At 32.3% G+C, this 26,903-nt stretch overlaps 2 protein-coding genes and 1 long non-coding RNA gene across 4 annotated transcripts; 1 reads left to right on the top strand and 2 right to left on the bottom strand.

Annotated features, from left to right (window-relative positions):
* Positions 1–431: 431 nt before the first annotated feature.
* LOC148614695 (eukaryotic translation initiation factor 1A, X-chromosomal-like) lies at positions 432–12,322 on the bottom strand. The gene is made up of 6 exons (XM_088588999.1): positions 12,174–12,322; positions 7,882–7,965; positions 7,145–7,248; positions 4,580–4,712; positions 2,503–2,594; positions 432–1,693 (listed from the first exon to the last, which is right to left on the bottom strand). Exons 1-6 carry the CDS (start codon positions 12,187–12,189, stop codon positions 1,688–1,690), a joined length of 435 nt encoding a protein of 144 aa, XP_088445125.1. The 5' UTR covers positions 12,190–12,322; the 3' UTR covers positions 432–1,687.
* On the top strand, positions 9,497–13,004 carry LOC148614694 (uncharacterized). Its single transcript, XR_015923763.1, has 3 exons — positions 9,497–9,602; positions 11,910–12,029; positions 12,856–13,004. It is a non-coding gene; the product is annotated as an uncharacterized LOC148614694 (long non-coding RNA).
* Positions 13,005–16,306: 3,302 nt separating this feature from the next.
* On the bottom strand, positions 16,307–26,899 carry LOC148614693 (uncharacterized). 2 transcript variants are annotated; one of them, XM_088588990.1, is made up of 8 exons: positions 26,743–26,899; positions 22,754–22,849; positions 21,677–21,841; positions 20,300–20,373; positions 19,679–19,766; positions 18,944–19,032; positions 17,502–17,636; positions 16,307–16,608 (listed from the first exon to the last, which is right to left on the bottom strand). In XM_088588990.1, the coding sequence occupies exons 1-8, from the start codon at positions 26,820–26,822 to the stop codon at positions 16,334–16,336; spliced, it is 1,002 nt and encodes a 333-aa protein (XP_088445116.1). In that variant the 5' UTR covers positions 26,823–26,899; the 3' UTR covers positions 16,307–16,333. The 2 variants fall into 2 exon arrangements, with proteins under 2 accessions (XP_088445116.1, XP_088445117.1); XM_088588991.1 differs by having other exon boundaries at positions 26,759–26,817.
* Between the last annotated feature and the right edge of the window lie 4 nt (positions 26,900–26,903).

Here is a 26,903-nt window from a genome sequence, read left to right as displayed (position 1 = left end):
GTCCTCATACTTTGTGACATTTTCACCTTGATTAAGAACCATTTGTTAAATGTGTGTATTTAACTAAATGTTAAGTATTGAATAGATACAAAATAAGGGGATACAATTTTCACATCAGCTTCTGAGCTTAATCTTATATCATAACAAACACTTACATCAACAAGGATAAAACATCAACCAAAATTTCATAACACAAAAACTTAAGAGAAATGAAGACAGATGTAATTTAACTCTTTTCTTCATAATGTCTCCTATGGTATGTCATAAAGTGGTACAAAGCAATAAAGAATGAACTGTAAATATTTCCCAAGACTAAACAAGTCGATACCTTTCACATTTCTGCAGATTAACCAGTACAATTTATCGTACCAAGTATACTGTACTGATTATCCTCCTGTTTTCCTGAAGTAAATTTAAAGTAAACACTAGTATATTTGAAAAGAAATTTTATTTAGCACTCATGTACTCTCATATATAGCCATTATATTACAACAAAAGAAATTACTTCAAAAATGTCCAAAGTTCAATCAATTTTTGGATAAAGGGTAAACCACAAATGGATAAATGCAATGAAAAACCAATTTTAACTATTTTTTGATTATTTCCAAAGTAATTGATATATGTACTATCCACAATAATTTTCTAATTATAACATACCAACCCTTAACTTATAATTCATACAAATCCCATCCCTTCAATTAGTAATTACATGTACAACATACATGTAAATATCAAATGATGAACACAAACATACATGTACAATGAACAAGCAAAGCATGAGACACTACAATGAATATGTACAAAAATATAACAGATAAAATAGCAATCTACAGGTAACTCAGAGTTAATCATACTGTTAAAAAATCTAAATTATCATAGCGGAATTTTTTCCAGTATGTAATTTTTTTCAAGATGAAAGAAGTAACTGAAACAGATTTTTACGATTTTAAGTAAATATCAGAAACAATTTAATTCCATGAAGGATGAAGAAAATAGCAATATATGTTAGAAGAAAATTCCAAAGACTAATTAACTGATTTAACATGGAAGTAAAAAAAAGACTTTGCTCGTAATGTTTAACTTAATGAAGAATTTTATCACTGATCTAAACAAACAACAACAAAATCAAGATGTTTCAGTCTATTTTTATGTTTAAATCTATCACTTTGCAAGGAAAAAAAGTTTCTTTTACTTTCCTACTCAAGAGATTATTACTATAAACAAATTTCTATATGTACCCCTTTGTACCCATAATGTATATACATGTACAACAGAAATTTGTCCCCTGCCAAAATGTATTAACACCATTATAACCATGCATGTGAATTAACAAATTAAAGTAGTTAAAAATTTAAAGAAAGAAAATATCATGTATGAGGAGTTAAATACATGTATCCTAATACAATTACAATACACAACAAAATGTTGATATATACAAAACATTGACATGGTACTTTATTGTAGAGGAAGAAATATCTGTCCACTAACTTAGGATTTTTTTTCTGACATCATCAACTGTTGCATCTGTTCATGAAAAATGACACTCCACTGACATGAATATTCATTACCTAACAATATTAATACAAATATCTGGTATGAATATTCATGAGAGCACAATGAATATTAAAATGAGGTCATGTAATCACAGTCACATTAATTTGAAAATATTGGTAGTTAGGATTCCACTTCATAACTGAAAAGAGAAAACAAGTTCAAAATGATTGGAGCAAATGACATATACCAAAGAAAGCTTACAGGGCATCAGACAACATAAAGGATTAATTGTACTGATAACATTCGTTACAATGTAAGAAGCATATTTATCAAAATACACATTAGAAACAACAAACAAAAATTTTAATTTAAAAACTTGCTTACCAGGAGGTAAACATTAGACATTTATTTACTATCTTCAGTGCAGAGGGAATATTCACTATTTCAAAGCTTTTACACCTCAGACACACACAGTACACCCTCCTTTTTATTCATATTGGTACAGTAATAAGCTCCTTGTGATGAGTGATGCTCATGTTTTGGAAATTTTTCATCCTGCCTAGAGTGTCTTTAAGGAGGTACACCTAGGGTAAGGGACACAACTCTCAAACGTTTGTATTCAGCATTTTACATCAATCTTATGTAAGCATCTGATTAACTTGAATTCATTTTATTCTGCTTCAAACAAAAGTTTCAGAGGCTTAGTGAAATTGAATATGATAGAAACATATCACTAATTTCATGAGTTATGTCCCTTACCCTAAGTTTACCTCCTTAAGTTTATGGATTGATATAAAATAAATAAAGAAGCAGTTCAAGGTCTACAGAGGAGATTGATATGTTTAATAATCTTCTAAAGATAGACAGAAAACAGTTGATATTTTATAACATTTGTGTGAACCTCAACTTCATAAAATGGTCAACGATGAAGTAATTACCACCAGTAATAAATGACTAATAATCAATCTAGAAGGTCTTTCGCATTAATTAACAGCTAAAAACACTTACATCATCAATGTCTTCATCATCATCATCAACATCATCGAAAATAATGTTGTCCCCTCCTTGTTCCTCATCAAATGCAGCATCATTGATTCTCGCTGAAAAAAATGGAACATAAAAATTACAAATCAAATGTTTCACAGGGCTAAGGATGATACAATTTATCACAATATCCATGTATCACAATACCGGCCAAAATACAACTTTTTTTTTAACAATTGATGAAATTACTGTGCAAATTGTAAAGTAGGTCATGTCTTGTGAGGAATTATCTATTAATCTTTGATAAGACCAAAGTAACTCTAATAAAGAAACCTGGCTACAACAAAATTTATCATTTTTAAACCTGCAGAGTATTTTTTATTCCAAATTGAAGGAAATAATATTCAGGACAACATGCTATTGTGTAGCTTATTGAAATTTATCATATCATCACCCTTGTTTTGCCATATGTATTGTATCGTGATGTCTCAGTCTTCTCAATTAACTTTCCAGTTAACAGACCAGTAATGCATTTTTCAGAAATTTTATACATGAACTAATGGTCTGTAGTAGTGTATTTTACAGGCCAACCTCCATTTTGACAAACCTTGGGCCTCGGATTACTGCTTAACCGTGAAGACTGTTCAAGACATAGGTGTATCGTTGCAGGTCTACACAGGCTACAGCAAATAAGCTTACCATATTTTCCAGACTAAAAGTCCATGAGGAGTATAAGTCAAATTGCCTAATTTTGACCAAAACGACCAAAAAAAAATAAATAGATAAGTCGAATTTGGCAGATAAGTCGAGGATCAATTAGCCATTTAGATAAGACCTTAACTGATTGTAATTTGAGCCATGTACGAATGTGTTACAACATACCATAAATGGGTATATGCTTATTAAAGGACTGATAACTCCGGACCAATTGATAATGTCCTACCAGTTAAAAAAGAGTTTTGTTAATGTATCTTCTAGAGTTTGTTTACATATTTTAACGGTTTCAAAGTTTCAAAGTTTTTATTAACATCAGCGTATTCATTCATAAGGATAGTGGCACTAATCAATAACCTTGAGTTTGATAGCCGATTTGACTGTTTGAGTGAACGGCTTTTGTTGACTGCAGTATACCAAAAATTTTGAATTCAAGCAATCAAAAGTGAACTAAACAAATCTAGTGAAATGCATTGTAGATGAACATTTCTTCTTGATAAATCTTTATAGAAGTTGAAGTGGACGATAAGTTGAGGCTGACACTTTGCTGAAAAAAACATTGACATATAGTCCAGAAAATACAGTAATTTGACCACAGAAGTTTACCCATGAACAATTATAATGAATGCAAAACTTGTTCAGCTCTGGATTTTGATAGTGATTAAATAATTGACACTGTATAAGAATTTTACCAGAATCAAAGCAGTCCCTTTTGGGCCTCTTATTTCTAAGTAGTTCAAGTCATATCCCCCAAAGTCAATCTCAGCTTTTTTGGTACCACAAGGCATTCAGAAAGATCCATTCACTTACATGGTATAGACATAGACAAGTAATTTTCCAAACATGAGGAAAATGCTTGTTTCTGTTCCTCTTTTGACCCATAATTACTAATTGGTTCACATCACAACTCCAGAAATTATTCCCAGCCTTCCTTTTGTAAAACAATTTCAAAGAGATATTTTACTTGTAGTCAAAGCATTGTCAGGAAATGCTTGTTTTTTGGTTCTTTATTTCTTAATTCTCAACTTCCAACCCCTTCCAAATTAATTCAAACCTTTTGAGGCATGGCACCTTGTGGTACAATTCCACATTTCTGTACACTTACACTCAAGTCATCATACAGAAGTGAAATGTATAAGGAAAATGGCAAGCCTATGACAGCATGATACCATTATATGACTGAATTTATTGGGGCCATATCTAAAAATGTTATTTTCAATAGTTCTGCTCAGAGAGAAAGACATGAAACACCAAAATTTGAGTGAAGCTACTGCGCTGTATTGAGATCTTTCTTCTCTGGAGTTAACTAAGGACCAGAAAAAATTGTAAACCAGTATTATGATAGTCAGGCTTGAAAATAGTACTTTTAACAGAACTGAGGACAAACCTGATTCAGGCAGTTCACCATAAGCTTTCAGATTCCTAGCTTCATCAGGTGTATATTTTAATATTACATCAGCTTTTGTATCTTGATAATCTCTCAAACCGAGTAAGATAATATCACCACCATTTATCCAAACCTAAAATAAAAGATTTGTGTCAATGTAACACACATCATCGTCTTTGAATAGTATGTACCCATTTACATGTAATAGGAATACTAAATTGTCTCAAAGTTGAACAACTCCCTAGTAATTCCAGGAAATTTATTCCACAAAATTAGAACATATACAATGGAGTGCTAAAAATATAAATAGTATTGGTAAATACCATCGATGTTGTTGCTTTACATAAATTTTTTAAGAAAATAAAATGCTTCGCAAGACACAGCTAAATACAACCACAGATGTCAAAACCAAGAACGGTTCAAGTCAGGGGCAAGTATGGATACACCATTCAAACTTGATACAGCTTCAGATTTTGATTATGATTAAATATTTGACACAGGATAAGAATTAGACCAGGACTGAAGCTGTCACCTTTTTGGCCCCTCATTCCTCAATGGTTGAATTCGAAACCTCCAATATAATCTATACCTTCCATTGGGGGGTTGGCACTTGTGGTACAATTTCAAAGAATTCATTCTTATTTACTCAAATTATAATCCAGAGATAAAAAAAAAATAAAAAACTTGTTTCTTGCTCCTTCATTTTTACTTGGCTCAAGTCACAGCCCCAAAAATCATTCCCAGTGTTTTTTTAGTGGTATGGCACCTTATAGCTAAATTTATATGAGATCCATTTATTTTTACTCAAGTTACTGTCCAAACATAAGAAAAATGCCTGTTTCAAGCCCTTTTTTGGCCCCTAATTCCAAAAAAAAGTTTGTCTTGACTCCCAAAATCAACCTCAGCCTTCCTTTGGTGGTATAGCACCTTGTTACACATTTTCAAAGCAATCCATTCACTAATAGTCAGTAATTGTTTGGACATTAGGAAAGTGCATGCTTCTGGTCCCCTTTTTGGACCGTAATTTTTAAAAAGATCAAGTCCTAAACCCTAAAGTCAATACCAGTCTCACCCTTGAAGCATAGAAAATTGTGGAATTACTTAATGGACATTCCTATGCTAATACAGGAGTTATATTGTTAAATTCTATGAAATGCTTGTTTTTGGCCCCTTTTTCTAAAAGAGTTGGGACCATAACCCTAATATAAATACAAACCTTCCTTTTGTGATTTGGAACCTTGTTATAAAAATTTATAAAGATCAACCAATTAATATTCAAGTTATTGCACAATAACAAAGTGTCTATGGATGACAACAACGCAACACCATTATACAACTGCAATTTTTTAACAGTCCTATAAAAAATGAACAACAAAGAATTTACAAGATAAGGAAAGAGAACAAGTTGCTTCTAACAAGGAGACTTGAAAATCAGAAGGTAAACCTGTATTTTTGCATTTTGAAACAAATAATTCTAAGCAACTACAAACTCTGCCTATGTTTACATGAACAATGAAAGTCTAATACAATGTAGTATGTGCTTACTGAAAAACTTTAAGGGCTCTAGATTTTCCTCATGACAAAGTATTTCAATGTTCCAAGTTTGGTGGTTGAAATCCACTGTAGAATGTTAATTATAGCAGTGTAATGGAAACCAGAGCAAATGGATGATATCCTCATTAAATTGTGCAATTCTTTTAGAACTTCATTAAGGAGGGGACTAATAAAGAAAAGTTTCTTAAAGCTTGGTTATTAAAAGTCAAACGAAAGACTAAGATAGTAAGTAGTTATGCCTGACACTGACACAAACAGAATTTAGCAAACTAGTTCCTAACAATGACCAACATTCTGTTTTATTTCAGAAACAACTCTTATAAATCATTTATATTCAGCATTTTACATCAATCTCATGAAAGAATCAAAGTAACTTGGATTGATTTCATTCTGTTTCAACTGAAAGCTCGATAGGCTTTGTACAGTTGAATACAATACAGGTCTCACTAACCACTTCTAACGTTTCCATTACTTTACATGTTAAAAAAGTAATTTTCAAAGTCTCACTGTGAATTTCCAGGACAAATGACATCTTAAAGCTGCATACCGTTGCGAAGCTTGGAAAATAAGGCTTCCAAAATCATTATGCTAATGGTACGATCATAGTAGAAATTCTTCACAAAATTTACTTGAATAAATAATACTGAAAATCCACATTTTTACCTGTTCTGCTAACTGACAGCATGGAGGCAAATTACTCACACATGTAAACAATATTCATACACTTTTGTAGTTAATTACATATATGATTTTAAAGTACACATTCTCAGCTTTATTTTGACTACTTTTAATCATAATACACACAAATAATGCACTTACAATGCATATGTCTAGGTTCAGTGTGTTTTTGGTACTACATAGGGGGGTGGCCATTTGACCCGGAAGTGGTTAGTGAGACCACAAACATATCACTGATTTCAAGAGTTATGTCCCTTATCCTAGGTCTAACTCTTTTTTCAACAAGTAAAATTGCAACCTGACAACCCATTTCAATAAACTCTGCATCAATACCTTCTTCCTCAATTTTCCTCGTATGTGACACAATCTTTTGACACCATCAAAACACATAGCCTCTAATCGTCCATTTCCAAGCATCTTTGTCACTTGAGCGTACTCTGCAATCCAAATGATACTACGTTGGAAGGGGTTATTTACATAATGACCTAATTTCTATTGTCTTAAACCCATAATAATGTATTTCATTAGTTTTTTCTAATATTTACAAATGCCATTGCTTTCTTCTAACAGAAATTTACCCGAAGTCCACATGCTTCTGGTGATTGATTTACCTGTCATTAGTAACAGTGTCCCCAAGTAAATATGAACTCAGCTAACGTAGTGATTTGTTTTCGAGCACCGAGACATGTTCTAAGATCTTTGTATTGTGTCTAACAGACATTATTTTAGGGAGAAAAACGTCTGCCCAACAGCAAAATGTGTGTAAGTGAATATAAAATTCTTGTTATGGTCCCTATTGATAGTTATCAGCCAAACTGGAAAGCATTCAGAAGTCAACAAACACAGCCTTAAAGGGAAGTTCTGCAGAAAGAAAATTTAAAAAATTACACTTCTAAGGATTAATAAACAAAAAAAGATAGAAAAATATAGTTTTATCATTGATAATATGCACACATCTTCAGTGTAAATGAACAGTAAAGAAAGAGTGATAAAGTTTTAAAGACAACGAAAACCACATTGGATAAAATATCACACTACAATAAAATTTGGTGTACAATATTGTTTCTTACCTTGTCCATCTTCTTTAAATACCAATTCTCTTTTTTCATTTTCATTCTCATTCTTTCCTCTTCTCCTATTTTTACCTCCCTTTCCTGCAAAATGAAGTCACAGTCTGCACAAATAATATTAAAAAAAAAAACAGGAAGAATTTAATCACAAAAGTCTAGAGAAACATTCATGTAGATTGTTTTGTACTATAGCCTGTACCTATTTAACCTTCTACATGTAAAATGTACATTTATTTACATGTATATATGTATGTGTGTATGAAATCTTAACATTATAATAACTCTAGCTCTTATGGGACCTTGAAAATAAGATGATTATAGGAAAAACTATTTGCCTTGTTTTGTATAGTACATTTTTCTACTTTTTACATTTTAATTAAGTCCATATACTGGGGTCTCAATGAATCATGGAAGTTAATTGTTTTCTCAACTCAAAAACGAGCCCCTTGAAAATGAATTTCTTATTGTCTTTAGTAAAACATCCAAACTCATATTTCTGATCCGGTATCTTCAACACTGGATGATTGCCTATATACATGTATGCTTAAAAAATTATTGGGATATTATTTCTATTTATAGAACTTGACAACTTTTCAAGTCATCTTCATTCAATATGGCCACAGTTTGTCATTACCTTAGGAAAAATGAAAATACTCCGAAATGCACATGAAAATTGCAAGTTTTATCCTTAGAAAAACCTTCAAATTATACTTTTAAAGTTCACACCTGACCCTAAATTTGACTACAACATATACATTCAATGATCTTGCTCAAGCAATATATACCGGTAACATGAGGAAGGCATTAACCTTAAGTGCTGCACAAGTAAAGCATAAAGTAAGTTTCCTTTTAAATAAAATGGATTTAATGTCCTTTACTACTTTTGCTAAATTTGATTAAGATATTTTCATCTGTGAGAAGAGGCAAAAGATTTTCTAAATATTTGTAATTTTATCAAATCAATGGTCAAAAAGTTATGGGTTCAGCAAAGAATGCCTGATTTTATCACAATTGGAAAGAATTTTTTTTAAATGTCAATTATAAGTTACAGTAAGTTGTCCAAACAAAGATGAGATGGCGACATTGTTAAGTCTTCTTCGGCCAGTCATTTTCTAAAGTTAAAAATGCTTCCAGTTTACTTTGAGAAAATTCTTCTTTAAAGTATGTTTCAAATACAACCTACATATATATCTTTATTTTAATGATAAGTTTTGGTAAATAGTTTTTAACTTTAATTGATGCCAACCGATGTTTACTCCTGTATAAAAACAATCCCTTGACGAACCTCGCATAAAGTTGTCTACTTTTAGAAATTAAAAAAAAACATATTGTATACAATGTCTCCAATGTGTGTCTGGTCAATTAATTATAACTCAATACGGAAAAGTTATGAAGTATTTATCAATGATCATGGGTTGAGAAGGCAGGTGGCCATGGGTCAATCTTTTGTCATCTTTCTTTGTAAGTTTTTTGGAATAATATTTTGAGTTATGCAACATTTCCAAAATAAACAAAGAGGAAATTTGTTAACTAAAAGGGGAAAGAAACACAGAAATGCGTTAAGTGCCGATCCAGATTTATGAACTGACATTCCGGCATTTACAATTGAACATTTACTTCCTCCTTTTCTTCTTCCTTAATTGAAGTAAATAATGTATCAGGACATAGAATTATTGTATTGAGGAACATTTTACCAGCTTATTTACCTGACTTTGAATAAAGTATGCTTCACAATTGGGAATTTTTTCTCTTAGGAAAAATCTGTCAACATTTTACGAAAAGACTCTAGGGGAAACAGCAAAAATTTGGCTGCAATAAAAGGGTAACAAAATCACTGAAATTGTTATGATTTGTTAATAAAGGGCCCATTAAAATTTTGAGAATCCTTGAAATAGCCTGAAAATGGCCCCTTCTCAAAATTTCTTTCCCAACCACTGAATAATAAATATCTATGTTAAGATTTTCTCATTATCTTTTCAAATTATATTTGTTAATTGTTAAAATGCTAATCATCTAAACCACTGTATTATTGTGCCGAAGGGCTTGGATTGAAGCTAGACAAATCAACAACTGAATCATATTACTAATGTAGACTTAGGCAATTGGATTGAGAATTTTTACAAGTCCTCTGAACTCCCCTGTTGTGATTTTCCCCATTGAATTTTGGAAGTCAGGGACCAGAAAGCTCAAGTCCATATTGTCAGCAGAGATCAATAAGATAAACATGCTGGGTGAAATTCACGCCCAGGTCAGTGATTCACCATACACAATTAACAACTGGAATATACAATGTCCAATCTGGGTGGGTGTAACATTCATATTCACCCAGAAAAAATCTGACTGACACAGTGTTTCATTGACAAACACAAATTTAAAACTCTGACTTCAAGTGTTGTAGAAACGACTGTCCCTAAGTGTACTGTACACACCTGATCAAGAACCCTAATTGGAATATCTTTTGCCAGCCCTACAGATAAAAATATCTTAAGTCAAATTTAACAAGGTGGTACCGGTAAACAGTCCTTGTCATCAAATTTTTTGTCCAGTAGCCCTTTGGGCTAGCAAGTTTGAATTTTTGGTAGCCTGAACTCACAACTAATAGCCCGAAAAATTCAGAAAAAAAATAAAGAATTTATCAATGAAAAATGACATGCAAATTATCCGAGGAGTTCAATTGACATCGCTAAAATTTCAATACCGAAAACTATTGACGGACAACAACGACCCTCAAATCAAAATAAGAACCACGGCAATTTTAATTTGACAACTAAATATTATGTTGTCCTACAAGTATTTGTGAAAGATTTCATTATATAAATCGATTAGTTTTTATTTAGTTTTACTTTTAATCATCATTTTTATAGTAACTCTAACATAAAATAAACGTTGCGGCATATTACTGTTTTTAATTAACGCCAGGTTTTCAGATATCGTCAGGTTTAACTCGGAATGATTTGACACGAAAGGACAAAAGGTCGCGAAAGTAAATAATGACAAAAATAACCAATAGTGACATTGTCGTAACTTTGTAATTATATTTCTGACAGAATGTAAACACAACAACGTACTGTAGTTCATTGAAACACTTTAATCTTACACCTTCACAACTCGAATCTGACTGGCATGGTCGGGCTACGGACATTTAAACTGTACTAGCCCGAGGCTGATTTAACTAGCCCCGGGCTTCGGGCTAGTGGCTAACGTCAAGGACTGCCGGTAAATGACAGGAATACACTTTATTTAAGAGAGAATCTTCCTCACATTAATTAATTAAATTCAGACTCTTTTTTTTTATTCAACTTGCCACTCTATGAACACTAAGTTTTACACTCCCAAAGGGAGCCTAAATGGCTGTATCATGAACTGGGTCCTGCTTACATTGTACTTATGGGCAGAAAAAGCATCAATATCTGGTTTGTGCATGTAAAATCAGGAGCTTAAAAAAAGTATAATGGCAGCTTTGTTTTCGTATACCTGGTAAATGTGATTGATGATCACACCAGTCTAGGAAACATAAACTGGCTTCAACGATTAAACACAAATCAAATCTGAGGTTTTGCCAAGTTGGGATGATCAAAACATGGCACCCAAATGTTTGGGAAAATTACGTAATTAATACTGGACAATCTGACTCAAAGACTTTTTAACCTACAGTTCTTTACCAAAGCTGGACATTTCGGCTCATACATATTTCAGACCATGACAATAGGAGAGTTCGCCAATCTCATTAGTGATGTCATATTCACATATTTTATTTGCATATCATTAAGTGTCAAATTAGTTGGAAAATAAAAAACTAAGTAAACAATTGACAATTTCATGATTATAATACCAATTTTCAAATCTTTATAACTTTGTTATTTCATATCCAATTTTGGTTCTGTAAAATGCTTCATTTAGATAAAATAAGTCATATTTTGTATAGGAATCTGTCGGAGAATGCACAAGGACAATAAAAACTGCATATCAAAACACATTTCACCAGTTTTATCAGGAGCATTTAAGGTTTCACATTCCTCATATTACAGGTACTGCTAATTAGCGACAAGAAGTTTTAAGAAGCGCAAAGGAGGGAGACAAGAACCATCAAGAAGTCTGTACATAATTCAACATTTTCCTCTAAACGGTTACACCTGGCTCATATTAAAGTAAGTTGGAGCAAGGTAATATTGAAATAAGGTGTTAAAAATAACATGCATTTCACAACAACTCGTCTTTTTCGGTGAACATGTGTTAGAAATACGGCGTTATATTTACAGTTTACCCTTGGTAAAACAGTTTTGTTTTAGTACCTTTATTCTTGGGCATATTGTTCCTGTAGTTACTACTAAGGGGTTATTTATATCAAGTCTCAAAAGCCTTAATGAACAATTTTTTTTGTTTAAACGTAGTTTCCTTGCTCAATGGTGGCCGTGTTCACCGAAATAACAACCGGAAGTGTGGATTGCATTGTATTCTGGTATAAAATTAGATCAATTCGTCTCATCTTTATATCGACCCCCAAAAAATCTAGACTTGTTAGTAAATTACACTTTCTACTGTGCGGTCTGAGGTGCAGTCAATAAGCGTAGCACGATTTACTGAAGAGGACCACACGTAGCTAAGAATAGAATATCCCACTGACTTTAGTATAGCGAGTGAATTTAAATACGTAGCCTTCATTCTATATCAGTTACTTTCTAGCCAAAGCTGTGAGGTGCATGTTTACTTATGGAGCGTATTAGAGTTCGAAGTAGGTCAATAAGTGTACATCAAATAGTAGCCAAAATATTGTCTACAATACATGACACGTATGTTGTTGTACCAGCAGACAAAGCCCAAAACAATATTACTTTTTTTTATCTGCAAGACTCATAACATCAAATGTTTAGTAATGCAGATATTGAAAATGACAGCAACAATAAGACACTTCTACCAGAATTCTCTAAAGAGAGATAGTTGAACACCATAAATCTCCTCTATACTCTTTTGTAGATACAAAAGACGGTGATTGCGATCTTCACGTTTATGTATTGAATTCAACGCTTAATAGCTGGATCTGGAAAATGTACTACCAATCCTCTTACGGAACATATTACTCTGGCCTCAACTATCTAGAAAATAAAAATGAAGAAATTTTCTAACCTGCAGATTTGATGTACAGTATACAGAATATAAACATATTAAGAGAATGGATATGGTGAGTATGTCAAAAAGACAACAACTCTACCGGAATGAAAATTGTCAGCTCAAGACCAGCAATTGGTCTTCAAAGAACGACGAGGAAAACCTCATCTGCAAACAGGCAGACTGCAGCTGTCTCCAAAACAACATTATATATAGGTACAGCGAAGTAGTTGCTCCTATGTATATATACTCCAAAAACACAAAAGTAAAATAAAAGTGCAAACGAAACAAGACATACAGAGGCCAGAAATTCTTGAGTTGGGACAGGCGCAAAACGTGCGGCGGGGTTAAAGTATTTATAGCTGGATCCATTTACAGTTAGCTTTCTGTATTTTATTTCACTATCCTTGTGTTCAGACATGCAATGTTTAACTATAATTTAGAAGTCATTAATCTTTTCATCACAATAGAAACATATAAAATTTATGTCTATCCTGCAAAATAATGCATGGGCAAAACGACTTAGAAAAAACAATAATATGCACCTATAATTCATTTATAACTATATAAATCAAATAATAAGGTTCATATGTCTTGCTGTGTGTCTTGTTGGTTTTTAAGCATAGCCATAACTTTTCAATGTGCATTTTTGTTATAATAGAAATTAACCGCATTTTTGTGCCCTCAACCGCTTAAATAGATTATCACAACAACCGTATTCTCGGCTTAGGTGTTTATTGTTATTTATCTCTAAATAATTTCAAACTTGGCGTTGATAGTGTACCTATGAATTGTTTTTACCAAGAAGATACAAATGAGTCATTTTTGTGTTGAGACTTGCCCGTTTACAATAAAAAACAAACTTTGTGAAAAAGTTCAAACGAAAAAAGGATTTTTTTATAACTTTGAACTAAAATTTGTCTCAATCTACGAGAATAATTTCAATATTCGAATCATTTGTTAATGGGAAAACCTTTCAACGAGGGAATAGAATAAGGCTTACTTGAAAAACGGTCACCTCTTTTTATTAGGATTTATTTTATACTCCAAGTGTCAATTTTCGTGAACTTGTTAATCAACCTGATTTGCGTAATGCACCGCTTTAGAAGGAACGGGGATACCCGGTTGAGCTTTAAAACCTACAAAAAGTTATGTCCCCATCGTATGTAATATCAATTCCAATTCTTCCCATGGGGAATTGCATTGAGAACACAGGCGTTTGTTTCTATCAATAGTGGGTATACTATCAATGCCCCCTATTGATATAGAAACAAACGCCTGTGGTTGAGAACCATAAGTCATAGAATAAGGATACTCTCTATGTCTGTTTTTAAATATAATGTTTTAATTTCTAAGTAAAGATCCTATGAGCGAATCAATGTTAATACAAACTATTTGCCAACAATATCATAACTATATCCCTAACGAATGAGCCTATTCAACGATTAAGTTAACTTATTGGGTGAGTATCGTGATTCCGTGCTTTGTGTAGAATAGTTTACCGTAAAATATAGGGTGGGAGATGTCCGCGCGTATAATCTTACAAATACATCTGTATTTGAGAATGAGTTTCTTGTATCGGTAAAAAAATTTGTGAATGTTTTTACGAGCTTGTGTTATCGAAAATCAGATTTCTTTCGTTAAAATTCGAAAGAAATACGAGCAAATCGAACCAATTGTGACATGTAAACACCATATGATGGTGACAAGGGAACGTCAAAATTAAATAAGGGATGCAAAATAATCCCTTTTATCATAAATTTTAGAATATCATTATTAATATTAATGCTAAGATCTAGAGACGGACACTCTTTATTATCAATATTTGCTTTATTCAAAGAAATTTCTGCAGGGTATGTAGTATAAATATTGAAGTCGTTGTTAGAGCTAAATTTCGTCCAAATATTTAAAGATGTTAATTTTTTTCTTCCAAATGTTGATCGGAAGAGTCTTTATTTGTTATAAACATGAATTGTGATTCGTAACAATGTATACTCCTACAAAGTAGGAGTTTGGAATTCCGTATCTTATCAACATTTAAAAAAAAAAAAAGATATCTTGTAAACTTTTGAGGTTTCTTACAAAACATATAAGATATCTTGTAACTAACAGAAACAAAATTCTAACTTGAACTGTTACCTGTCATATGGTACAGCAATGTGCCAAATATTAAGTGTTGAAAGCTGATTGTCAGACTGACAAAGAGCATACCTAAAGTCCCTTTAGGAAAAAGTGGCCAGTAGGGGACTAATAAAAGATCCCTAAATTTAGGACAGCAGAAAATTAATCATGTGACTTTAAAAAAAGGATGATGAAAAAGCATGATTGTTGAATGTTATTTGTAAAGCAGTTACAGTGATACAGTTGCTTTACTAGTTTCTTTTATTTGACGCTCGTCTTCCACCCCAAATTCCTTATTGGCCATGATAAATGAGTGGGTCACAAACATATATTAAAGTGTTTTTAGTTAGGTTTCTCATTGTGTTTTTGTGATTGAGAACACTGTTATAATATTTCATCATGATATATCCACTAATATTATAATGTGTTATTACACAATAACTATTGTACAGAAACTAGGAGAATGTTTTTGCCACTGATCCCTAAATGGTTCCTTTTGGGGTATGATACCTTATGGTTGTCATCATGAAATCGAGGACCATTACCATCAGCACTATGAGAACCAGTATGTTCTCCTTGTCATAGTTTCGTTTTCTCCTTTGTCTACCCCAGACTTGTCTTTCATGAGCATCTCAGAAGGTATTTCTAAAAAAACAGGACGCTTACCCTACTGTTGCACCTGGTCCATGGTCCCAGTTTTTATTGGAGTCTGAGATGTTAATTTATTTTCGTTCTTTTGTTTGTACGTTTTATTTTGTTTATTTGTTTTCATGTTCTTTGTTGTATGTATCCGTTTTCCCTTTCTAGTCTGTATCCGTGGGTTGCATTCTTCTGATTTCCACTAGAATCTGGTTCCCTTGGTTACTCTATCATAGAAATTCAGAGTTATACTCAAGGTACCAGTATTGTTCAGAAACCAAATTGTCCACAAACAACAGACAATCATAGTAAGAATTTAATGCAAAAGAGCTACAGCTTCTCATGCCAATTATAAACGTCTACCTGGTATTAAACTAAAATCAATTTTCTTTAATAATTGGAATAGCTAAAATTAAGTTTTAGTTAACAATGAATAATGCCCTAACAAATATCAATTTTTACCTTACAGTAAATTTAAGCTATCCAACTCTAGAGTACCTAAAGTGATAATTAATATGTGTATTTTTAAAATGATAGAATTATAAAAGAATTTAAAACACTGCTTTTCATCTTTTAATACAAATATTTAAACACTTTCAGCCTCTATTTGATGTTGGTCAAGTCCAATCATTCCATTTTCACCAAGGGTTTCTTTCAGAATGTTTTGTTTCTCTATGAAATATTCCCTAAACCACTGAATGTGTTCTCTTTTTTGTTGTGCTGTTAAACCAGCATTTTTAGATAGTCCAATGATAACTAGCTCCATAAAATGTCTGAGAGGTCCCTGTCTAGGGAAATCTTCTATCAAATGATCCAAGAATATGTGTTCATGAAAAGGAGTTTTCTGTTCTTCCTCCCAACCTGGAAAATCAAGACAAAACATATCTAAACACAAGACATCATCTATATAAGTCATAAAAAGTTCAATGATTGATCAAGGTCCATTAAATTTACCAGAATATTTGTTATTATTTTGGTCAATTTAATGGACTTAGATAAGATCATGAAGAATTTACAACATCAATCTTATTTCAGATTCTCCTTTTATTAAATCATCAATCCATACAAAATCTAACACCAACCTAAACTAACAAAACTTAGCCACTCACTGATGATTTTATTTGATTTGTAACAAGCATTCTGATTGGGTTATTCTCTTTGCACAAACCAGGTTATTTGTATGATTTGGCTTGATATTATGATGTTATTAATATTAATTGGTCAACTCTCTGTGATTTAAATAATCTAAAAAAATAAGGTTTTGATAACAAATCAATTATGAATATTTGGACTGTCACCGATAAGGAATTAAATTATTAGAAATATGTCTAATTTTTCAGCAGGGTATACTCGATAACCTGGTTTGGGCCAATTTACATTTTTTATAAACTGCTTCAGCATTTATTATTTTCACATGATTCATGTTACATATTCAAACCCCTCTAATTCTTAATTTGAATGGAAAGAAATTTAGTCAATAACAAATTATTTCTAACCTCTTACATTAAAAGGTACTTTTTAAAGTTAGATGCATAAGTTAGACAACTCTTATTTAAAGAAAAACTTGATTTCAAGCTTCTATAGTTGGATATACAGAATAACAGCAGTTTCTGATAGGGTGAGATTTTATGTTCTGTCAAGACATTCATAAATTTTATTCTGTTTATTGGGGACATCATTAGAAATACGCAATTGAACATATCTGGCAGTAAGAACAATGGATAATCAATAAAACTGATGATAAAAATTTATACCTTGTTCATTGTCTATTGGGAACTGCCACATCTTGCCTTGTTTTGTCCATACAATCATTTCCTCAAATCCATTTCTAGGTGCTGCAGCTTGCAATTCTTCCAACTGTTCTCTCTCATAAACATCCCAAAGAGTTTCTATATGCAAAAATGGACAATGTTTTTTCATATATTTCTTCAATTTTATGTTGAAGTTTTCACAATACATTAATATTCATTTTTTGTTGGAACTAGAAAAAGAGGCTTTAGAGCCTAATTTGCTCACCTGGTAAAACAGACTTTTTTACCACTAGAAGGCAACAACTAATGAAAAATGTCATGTAATCTTGGGGGCTTTCATCAAGTAAACCTTTATTCTACCAATAATGGATTTTCAGTTACAAGCAAAAAACCACCAATATCGTCAGTTTTTACCTTCTAAAGATTTTTTTGTTCATGTTTGACATGGACCTTTAGTCATTTTTTCCGTAATTTGAGCTTATAAAGACTGAATAGGATTGTATTGGAAGTTTTATTTTGATTTAATACAGGAATAGTGGTCACTTGGACCAGAGGGTACCCAAATTTAAATTAGTTTTTCTGCATTGTCTTTTAACTCATGTTTTTTTTTCCTTGTGCTTGAAACACCTTCTAGATTAACTAGAAATGCAGTGAAAAAAACTCACAAACAGAATACCCTAATTTTAAATGCAATTAAAAGCTAAATGTTTCACCCACAGTTTCAATTATCTCCCTTTTGATTCCTCTGATTGTGATTATATTCCTTTGATACACATTTGCATATAATGCCTAACCCTTCAATAAAATGTCATCTTGAACAGTTTAGTAGGAGTTGTGTTTACAAGTTTTAATAATGAAAAACCCTGAAGTTGAATAATCTCCCATTGGGTCCTCCAACAGTAAAGAAATTCCTTTATTCACATCTATATGATGCCCAACCTTCCTTTAAGTTATATAAAAAAATCATTTGCAGGGGACATAAAAAAATATATCCAATAAATGTTTTTAATTCAGGCTTTTTTCCCATTTGCTTGAATTATTCAAATCTGTATTTTTTTATTTGAGGACAAATCGAAAAATCTTTAAAAAAAAAAGATGGCCAATGCAGTAAAATCTTGTCCGTTTTTCAGTTTCTACATTTCTTTCATGAAAATAACACATGGCAAGCAATTCCAAATTTTCGATTGTTCTTTTCGAACGCAATTTCAAAATTTCGATGCAGTTTTTTTTTAACACCACTGTTGGCAGTATTTGGCCTATCGGAAAACAAAATTGTGATCAGGTGATTTACCTTCCATAGAATAGCGTCCTTAAGGTCAAAGGGTAAAAAGCGAAAACTATACTGCCTGTGTCGGAAAAATGTTTTATACACACTGAAAAAAATGTTTTATACACATTTAACTTGTTATGCCTGAACAAAGGAGGTATCATAAAATAATACAAACCTTTTGTCTGTTCTGCATTATTTTGCATATCTTCTGGTTCAAAGATGCCAAGTCTTGGACCCTCAAACAATTTGAAATCAATTTCAAATCTGAAACAATTAATGCAGCAAGTCTTTAACAAAATACAACTTATTTACAGAATTCCTCTTTTTCTAGGTATCTTCCATGTCTCTTGAACAAGATGTTTCAAAATGCTGTACCCCAACTAATGGTACAAAAAGACAGTTTTCATACATACACCCCTCAACCTCCCTACCCCAGAAAAAAAATTACCTACAGCCAACATCTTCTTCTCTCAAAAGCTAGCCCCAAAAGCTAGCACATTGTAATATGTTTCCAAAATAAAATTGTGCTAATATATATTTTCCTGATATATTTGCACAATTTTTGTAGTGCTCTCATTATTATTAGAGACAACTTGTACATGTTGTATCCTTGAGGTACTATTTTTATTTACCAGAATTATTCTGAAACAACAGGTAACCATGGATCCCAAAGTAAAATGGAAAATCTGAAAGCCAATTAAAAACTACCAAACATAGAAATTATGACAGAAACAACAGAGTCCAAATGAAAATATTCAGAAAACTCTGCAAAGACACATTGTGTCTCACTCTGAACACCACTCACACTAACATTTCACCTAATTGTGTTAATTTTAAAACCATACATTAATTATAAAAATTAACATTCTTTCTCTTTTATCAACTTTTATGAAGCTTTAGGATTTCATACCCTTGTTTTGGTGTGAGCCTCCTTTGTGGCATTCTACTGGGTTTTCTTTCAAATTTCCTTCTATCTTCTAATTGGAAAGTTGAAGGCCCTATATTGAAAAAGAAAACAAAATTACTTACTTAAAGGTATTCCATGTGAAATGTAAAGCTTAAAAAAAATGGACATAATTCTTTTTTTTTTGGGTGAATAAATAATAACACACTTACAATTTGTAATGAGAGTCAGCATAATAGAAGATGTACAAAGGGGAATAAAAACTCGATCTCGCTCTTGTTCCTGAAATCCTTTGACAATCAAGACAATTTATCAAATTTTACAGCCAGGACGGGGTAATAGAGGGATTAGAAATATATATTGATATTTCTTGATCTCTTACATGAAGTTAGTTGTCAACAGCGACAACCACTTGAGTTTTATGGCCAGGAGGGGTAAGTGGAGGGGTAGGTAGTGGTGGTTAGAGGGGACAGAAACATTTAAAGATTACAAAAACACCCTTTCCATTTAAATGAATGGTTACACCTTAATTAAACTGGCTGTGTTTTTTTTTTAGACAAGGATTTATGGTAGATTGCAAACTGCAACGCTACCAGCAAGATCAAGATATACACAGATTTATAGTACCTTTGAACCTATCACTTGGTTCCTTTATCACTCTATCTTCACCTTGAACTGTCCTCATCTTATTTAAAACACTTCTGTTAAAGAAAAAGAAATATATTCTATTTATTTCCATGCACAATAAGAAAGACTTGCACATTTCAAACATAACATGAAAAGTTTACAATATTTATTATATAGATAGCACTGATTTATCGAATGTTCCCTGTGTAATTCATTGTACTTTCTTGTACTTTCTCATGCCAAAACATCTCAACATGACTATCAATCCATCCATTAAAAAAATAAAATTTGTTAAAACTGCAATAGATTATGAAGAAAATCTATATAACAGATAGGATAATCACTTGATTACCATGTACATGTACAACCAAAATATAATAACGTGTACCAAGAAATAAGAATGCATGAAGATTTATCTTGAGTACAAAACTTTTGCACTCATTAAATCTGGGCATTCTTTGGCACTCATGATCAAATTTTGGTTCTTCACATTTTCCAATTAATTACACTATTATTATAATTTTTTTTTCATCTAAACATGCTACTGCATATAACTAAGATAATGAAGTCTTGACTAAGTAGACTAACCTAGTATAAAGATAATGTACATCCTGTAGCTCCTAAAAGAAGCTGCTGATTCATCAATAACTAAAACTGAATATATCTTGTATACAAATTTCATGTTGGGTCATACAATGATACTTTGTACATATCTCTAGCATCTTGTGAATTTAGTATCCAATGACAAGGAATAAAAGCTTTTTAAAAATTTTTCTCATGATTGATAGATAATTCATAGTTGAAAAAATGTCATTATTATGCAAAAAAGTTATAAGAAAATATTTCCTGTAAAAGATAAAATATATGTTCAAATAATCAAAAAGAATGTAAGGCAAAACATAACAATATCTTTATGCATTAGTGTGTGATCCAGTGTTCTCCTCAGGCCCTTAAAGAACAGTGCTATACAGTAATATCTAGTTCAAGTGCTACGCTATCACTGTCAGTGCTGCACAATCTTGCTATCAGGGCTGTGCTACGAGATTTGTTGTTAAGGTATTGTTGGAATTAAAATCGATATGGGAGTAAACATGTGTGTCTGAGATTATTTACAGTAATTTACAAAGTAACTTTTAATCATTCACAAAAGTTTGAAAGAAATCTATCAAAAAATAGAGGTGCTATACGGGCAGCAATCATTAATCATTTATTTTTTACTAAGTCATCCTCCTCAAAAAAATTATCCCCCTTGACCAATTTCTGTGAAAATCAATCACATTCAAGATTTTATTGCTATTTTACATAAACTTTCGGCTGAATACTGAAATTAAATAACATTATGTTATATGATTCTTTTGCCAACAAAATATTTGTTACCCTAAATGTTCTGTGTTTGCTCCTTTGCCTTCTATTTTCCTTACATTCATACTTCTGAGTTTCTTCATGAGATCTGATGATACATCTTTTCCTTTATTACCAGGCAGTTTGTCTGTCAATTCTTTTGCAGCTGATTTTAAATTCTCGTCTACTTCTTCAACAATGCTATAATTATAATTAAAACAATAATCTATGAATAGCAGAAAAATACATTTATAGATTTTTGTTTGCCAAAAAAAAATGCAGTTTAGTCAGGTAAAAAGCAATAAAAGTTTGCATTCAAATTAAAGGAGGTAAATATTTTTCAAGTTCAAAAGCTTCATTTGAAGTTGGTACTTACAACACAAGCTCTTATGAGCTGTCAAAACCAACATCAATAACAGAACAGTTTTATACATATAAGACAAACAAGACATAAAGTACTAAATACACACAAAGCAGCAAGCATACATGGTTCATAGATAAATAGACAGAACATGTGTGACAATGTTTCACTATGTTCTGCCCTTCAAAATATACATGCAAACTTAAATATGAACTCAGGCTAACAAGTGCTATCTTTAAAAAAGAAACCAAAAAAGTAAAATTTGCTCTTTTTACTTATAATTTTCTACATTTCATAAGGAAATAATGCACAGCATGCAATTTCATTTTTCGATGCATTTTTTCAAACGCCATTAAGTTATCAGTATTTGGCCAATCGGGAAACATAATTGTGATCAGGCGACTTTTTGTATCCATGGAAGAGCATCTTTATGGTCAAAGGGTAAAACGCCAAACTACACCGACTCTGATGGAAAAAATATGAATAAGGATCATTTTTGGACCAGATATACATATGGTCATCTAGATTTTTCTTGACAACAATATTAAGAAATCAATATGATTTTAAAAAGGGTAATCTATTTTGAAATGACGTTAATGTACTCACATCTGTAAGTTCCTTCAGTTTCAAAAGAACCAACTACATGTACCAGTATACATATAGTGTAATTCAGTTTTGTTGTCTTTGATAAAAGTTAAAAATGAAAATATACATACACCTATTAATTTCCTCAATTAATTTCTTCAACCCACCTTCCTATTGCATTATCTTGCTCACTATTGTTGTCTGTCTTCTTGAATAAACATTTAGTGGTGGATAAACTTCTAAATTGGCCTGCTTTTTGAAGTCTGCAATTAAGTTCAAGGTGAAGTATGAAATAAATATTGTTATATATGTGAGAGTATTATAAATCTTAAATCCTATATGAAACTACCGGTATAATGAAAGTGATTCTTAATGTCATTGAATAGTTATATCACTGTCAGCATTTATCTTAACTTCTCTACTATCCACACTGAAGTAGATATGAGTAATGTCACATTATTCCACAAAACAGAGTGAAGTGACTCCTTCAAAATTTATTCATAGTATACCCCAAAGGTCTGCACATAATATATTTAATAATTCATTCAGTTTAGTTTCTTTTTGGTCAACTTCAACTTAAGTACAGAAAAAAACTAGACATAGCCCTCGCCCCTGCAGCCATGTACATTTGGGGACTTGCGTGGACACAAGATTCATATTGGATACAATTTTTTTTTTTTTTTTTGGGGGGGGGGGTGGTGAATAGCACTATACATAATTTTTATGCCATCTCTAAAACCCCCAACTCCAAACCACAATCAGTGCTATTTTTTGGTAGTTGACACAACAATGAAGAAGGCTTTTTTTATCAACATCAAAGAGTCTGACAAATGTGCTCTATATTTTCTTCATGAAAACGTTTCATAAAATACGCTATTATAACACAAATTGGCTTAATTTTCTAATTTTGCTTTATTTTCATCTACAATTTTAGTGCAACACAGACATTAAAAGCAATGAAACTTTGTTTTTAAGAAAGGCATATATTCAACTAGTGAATTATGCAATTATCACATTTATTTGAAACACTTTAGTTTTTGGGGCTGATTTTGACATTTTCTGAATATACTCATTTACTTTCAATATAAATTCCTAACAATATGCACATTCCTATAAGATAACTTAACACCCCATTATGTTTCATTATAATCCTTTTAGTTGTTGTGGAGGAGTTGCAGACAACATATGAGATCAAGTTTTGCTGAAAAAAGCCTTCATTTCTAAATTTTTTCCCAAACATAAATTCCAGACAATATCATGCACATACCAATATGGTAGTCTTAACATCCTATTGAGTTTCATTACAATCCTTTGAGATGTTAAGGAAGAGTAACAGACCAAGTTTTGCTAAAAAATGCCTAAGTTCAACAACCATCACTTCTACATTTTCTGTCCAAATTTAAATTCTTGATAGGATGCACACCTCCATGTGGTTATACATGTATTGCATCCTAAAAGACAGATGGACACAGTGAAGCCTGTATACCACCCAAATTTCTTTGTGGGGGTATAATAATTGAAAATTAATGAAATGATGTACATTTGCAATTCATCTTTACTTTAGTGAAAACATGTTGGTGGAGTCACAGAAGGGGAAAATAGTGACTACATTGTGGAGAGTGAAAATTTTAATACAAGGGCAGATCCAGGATATAAGGTTATGGGAAGTTAATAGGAATAAATGTTGAGGGAAGTCAGGCAAGTCAAATTTTTTGGGGGTAGAATTTGTGAAAAAATTCAGATTTATTTTCCCAATTTTTTTTTCTTTTTTTGGGGGGAGGGTGTACAATTGGTACTCCTGTCCTTAGATCTGCACCTGTAATTTGGGTACATGTTTATGGTTGTATAATCAGCTGGGTTCAATAACTTGTGTCCAGAAAATGTATCAATATCTGGTTTGCACCTTCATTCAGAAGCTAAAAAATAGCATCATGGCAGCTCTATTTTCATATAACGTTAGGGTTAAGTGTAAATGCATATTGAGAAATGAACCAGTGTTAGAAACATTTGCTAGCTTTGATAACTAAATACAAATCTATCATAGGTACAGAGTGTCAGCAACCTCCTGCATATACAGATGCTCTGTCAAACCATGAATGACTCAAAATCTTTCAATCAAATGTGATATATTGGAACCAATTTATGCAGTTAGGATGTAATTGTTGGAATTTTTAACACAGATGCACATCACATATTATAAGAAATCCTGCGTATTCCAGTAGGTCCAGACATCAGTGATCAAACATCATGACAAGGCATTATCAATAAAGTTGGATATAATTCTGTTCCTCATAGGCAAAGCATAATAAGCAAGCTCTTAAATGTATATAAATTTGTCTTAAATTTTATATTGACCACTTGAGAAACAACACCCTACATCTTTATCTATTGAAGCTTTGAAATGTACTCAAAAAACCCTCTAGACAAAACTTTTAACAGACCCACATATTATATGATTCAAACACCTTTCAGTTGTGGTTTAACAAGGCACTCTGACATCCCTGGAACTGTTTGACTGATAAAATTACATATATTTGGATTATCTTTTACTGGTTCCAACAGATGAAATTATCCAGAATCAAATTTAGCATAAATGGTAAATGACATGAAATTCATTTTATTTAAATGGAAACCAGCTAAATGTTTCCCTCAAATTATGGCAAAACAGTATGATGTCACCCAAAGTCATCAAGTCATCATTTTCACCTATATTTCTTTACGAATACCTGACAATTTCAAACAAAGACATTTCATACCATAACAATGTCAGAGAGTGTATTTGGACAATTTAAACTGTATACATTTGTATCAGGACTATTTAATCCGTGCTGGATGTTATAAGAATAATACAACAGGGCTTACAAAATGAAAGGTGATATGAATTTATGTTTCCTGAGGGGTGTTGCAGTTTATGCCTGCCTCATTAGTCATTCAGATTTATGGTTACGTGAACATTGTTCTTTTGGTGTTTTTTTTTGTCTGAAAAAAAAAAATCAATACCAGTGGCAGGGGTAGGAACTTAAAATTAAGTCTGAATTTCATCTGACCCTGCAAACCATCTCATTTTTGTTTGATATTGATATGTCTAGTTGAGGTCAGAATGATTGGCCATACAAAGAGTTGGACTTTTAGTAAAACAGTGCTGTCAGTGGAATATCACACTATGACAGACTGTGTATCTGACAAAAATCTTGCATGTCACGCCTAATTTATTTTCATGTAAGCCTTTATAAAAATATTTAGGTTTTGGGGGAATATTTGATGCAATAACACCTGTTTTGTTGATATTATAAATTTTTACAGTACAACTGGACCACTGGGGCTCCTTTAATTAACATGATTTGATTGTTTGTTTGTTTGTTGGGGTTTAACGTCCGAGCAGCAATATTTCAGCTATATTCAGACGATGAACATGAAATGGATGATAAAATGAACATGAAATGAAAAAGAAAGGATGGGACAGAAGGATAATAGGGTGGACAAATTTTGATTGCCACTGGAAAATGGGGTGATGGGTATGGTCGGGCAATTTAAACTCCTGTGGCGGAGCGCAAAGGTTCCTACTCCTATCGAATACCACAGCAGGGTTCTTTAAAGTGCCAGAAACGTGGCATCTTTCCCAACACGGTGCACCACTATGGTTTGTGGTCACGTTTTCCGTATTATAGCCTGACAACCCCAACATGTAACATGCCAGGGGTACCCATTCCACCACCTGGGGCACACATCCCAGTTGCTCTGTGGGCAGAGCGCCTAGCCCCCGGCTAGGTTTCTGAGCACTATTGTCGCCTTATACGACAAGCTTAGTGCTGCTGCAGGCCTATTCTTTTAACACCTGGACCTGCACAGGGCAACATGATTTGAAGAGCTGTAACTTGTATTATCAATAATTGGTACATGAACTATTGGGTGATTTTTCAGTTTAAACTATCAATATATTGTGTATCGTGATGGATAGTACTGCCCATTGATAGTATAACACGTCAAATCACCCAAAACAAGCTACTGTGCCAGGCTGTGGTTGCAAGAGAGATAGTTATATTAATGACGTGGAACAAAGTATTGAGTAAGTTCAGTCAAGCATTATAATTATAATGCAAAGGTGACTCTTCTGAACACTAAAAAGTAAGGTATACTCTTTAAACTAAAATATTGCCTTATAGGTACTCGACCGTTTGATTGTAAGCATTTCAAACAAGATCTGCAAATCTGAAACATTTTCAAGGACGCTGCCATCTTGTAATTCGGCAGCAAATTGAAATAAATTTACTGAATCCTCCCTGAAATTAGTAGACTCTAAATAAAAAATAAAATAAA

Source organism: Perna viridis, chromosome 6, assembly GCF_037379345.1.
Source record: "Perna viridis isolate PV_CMFRI_1.1 ecotype Kerala chromosome 6, ASM3737934v1, whole genome shotgun sequence".
Taxonomy (NCBI): domain Eukaryota; kingdom Metazoa; phylum Mollusca; class Bivalvia; order Mytilida; family Mytilidae; genus Perna; species Perna viridis.
This window is presented reverse-complemented; position numbering and strand designations above follow the sequence as displayed.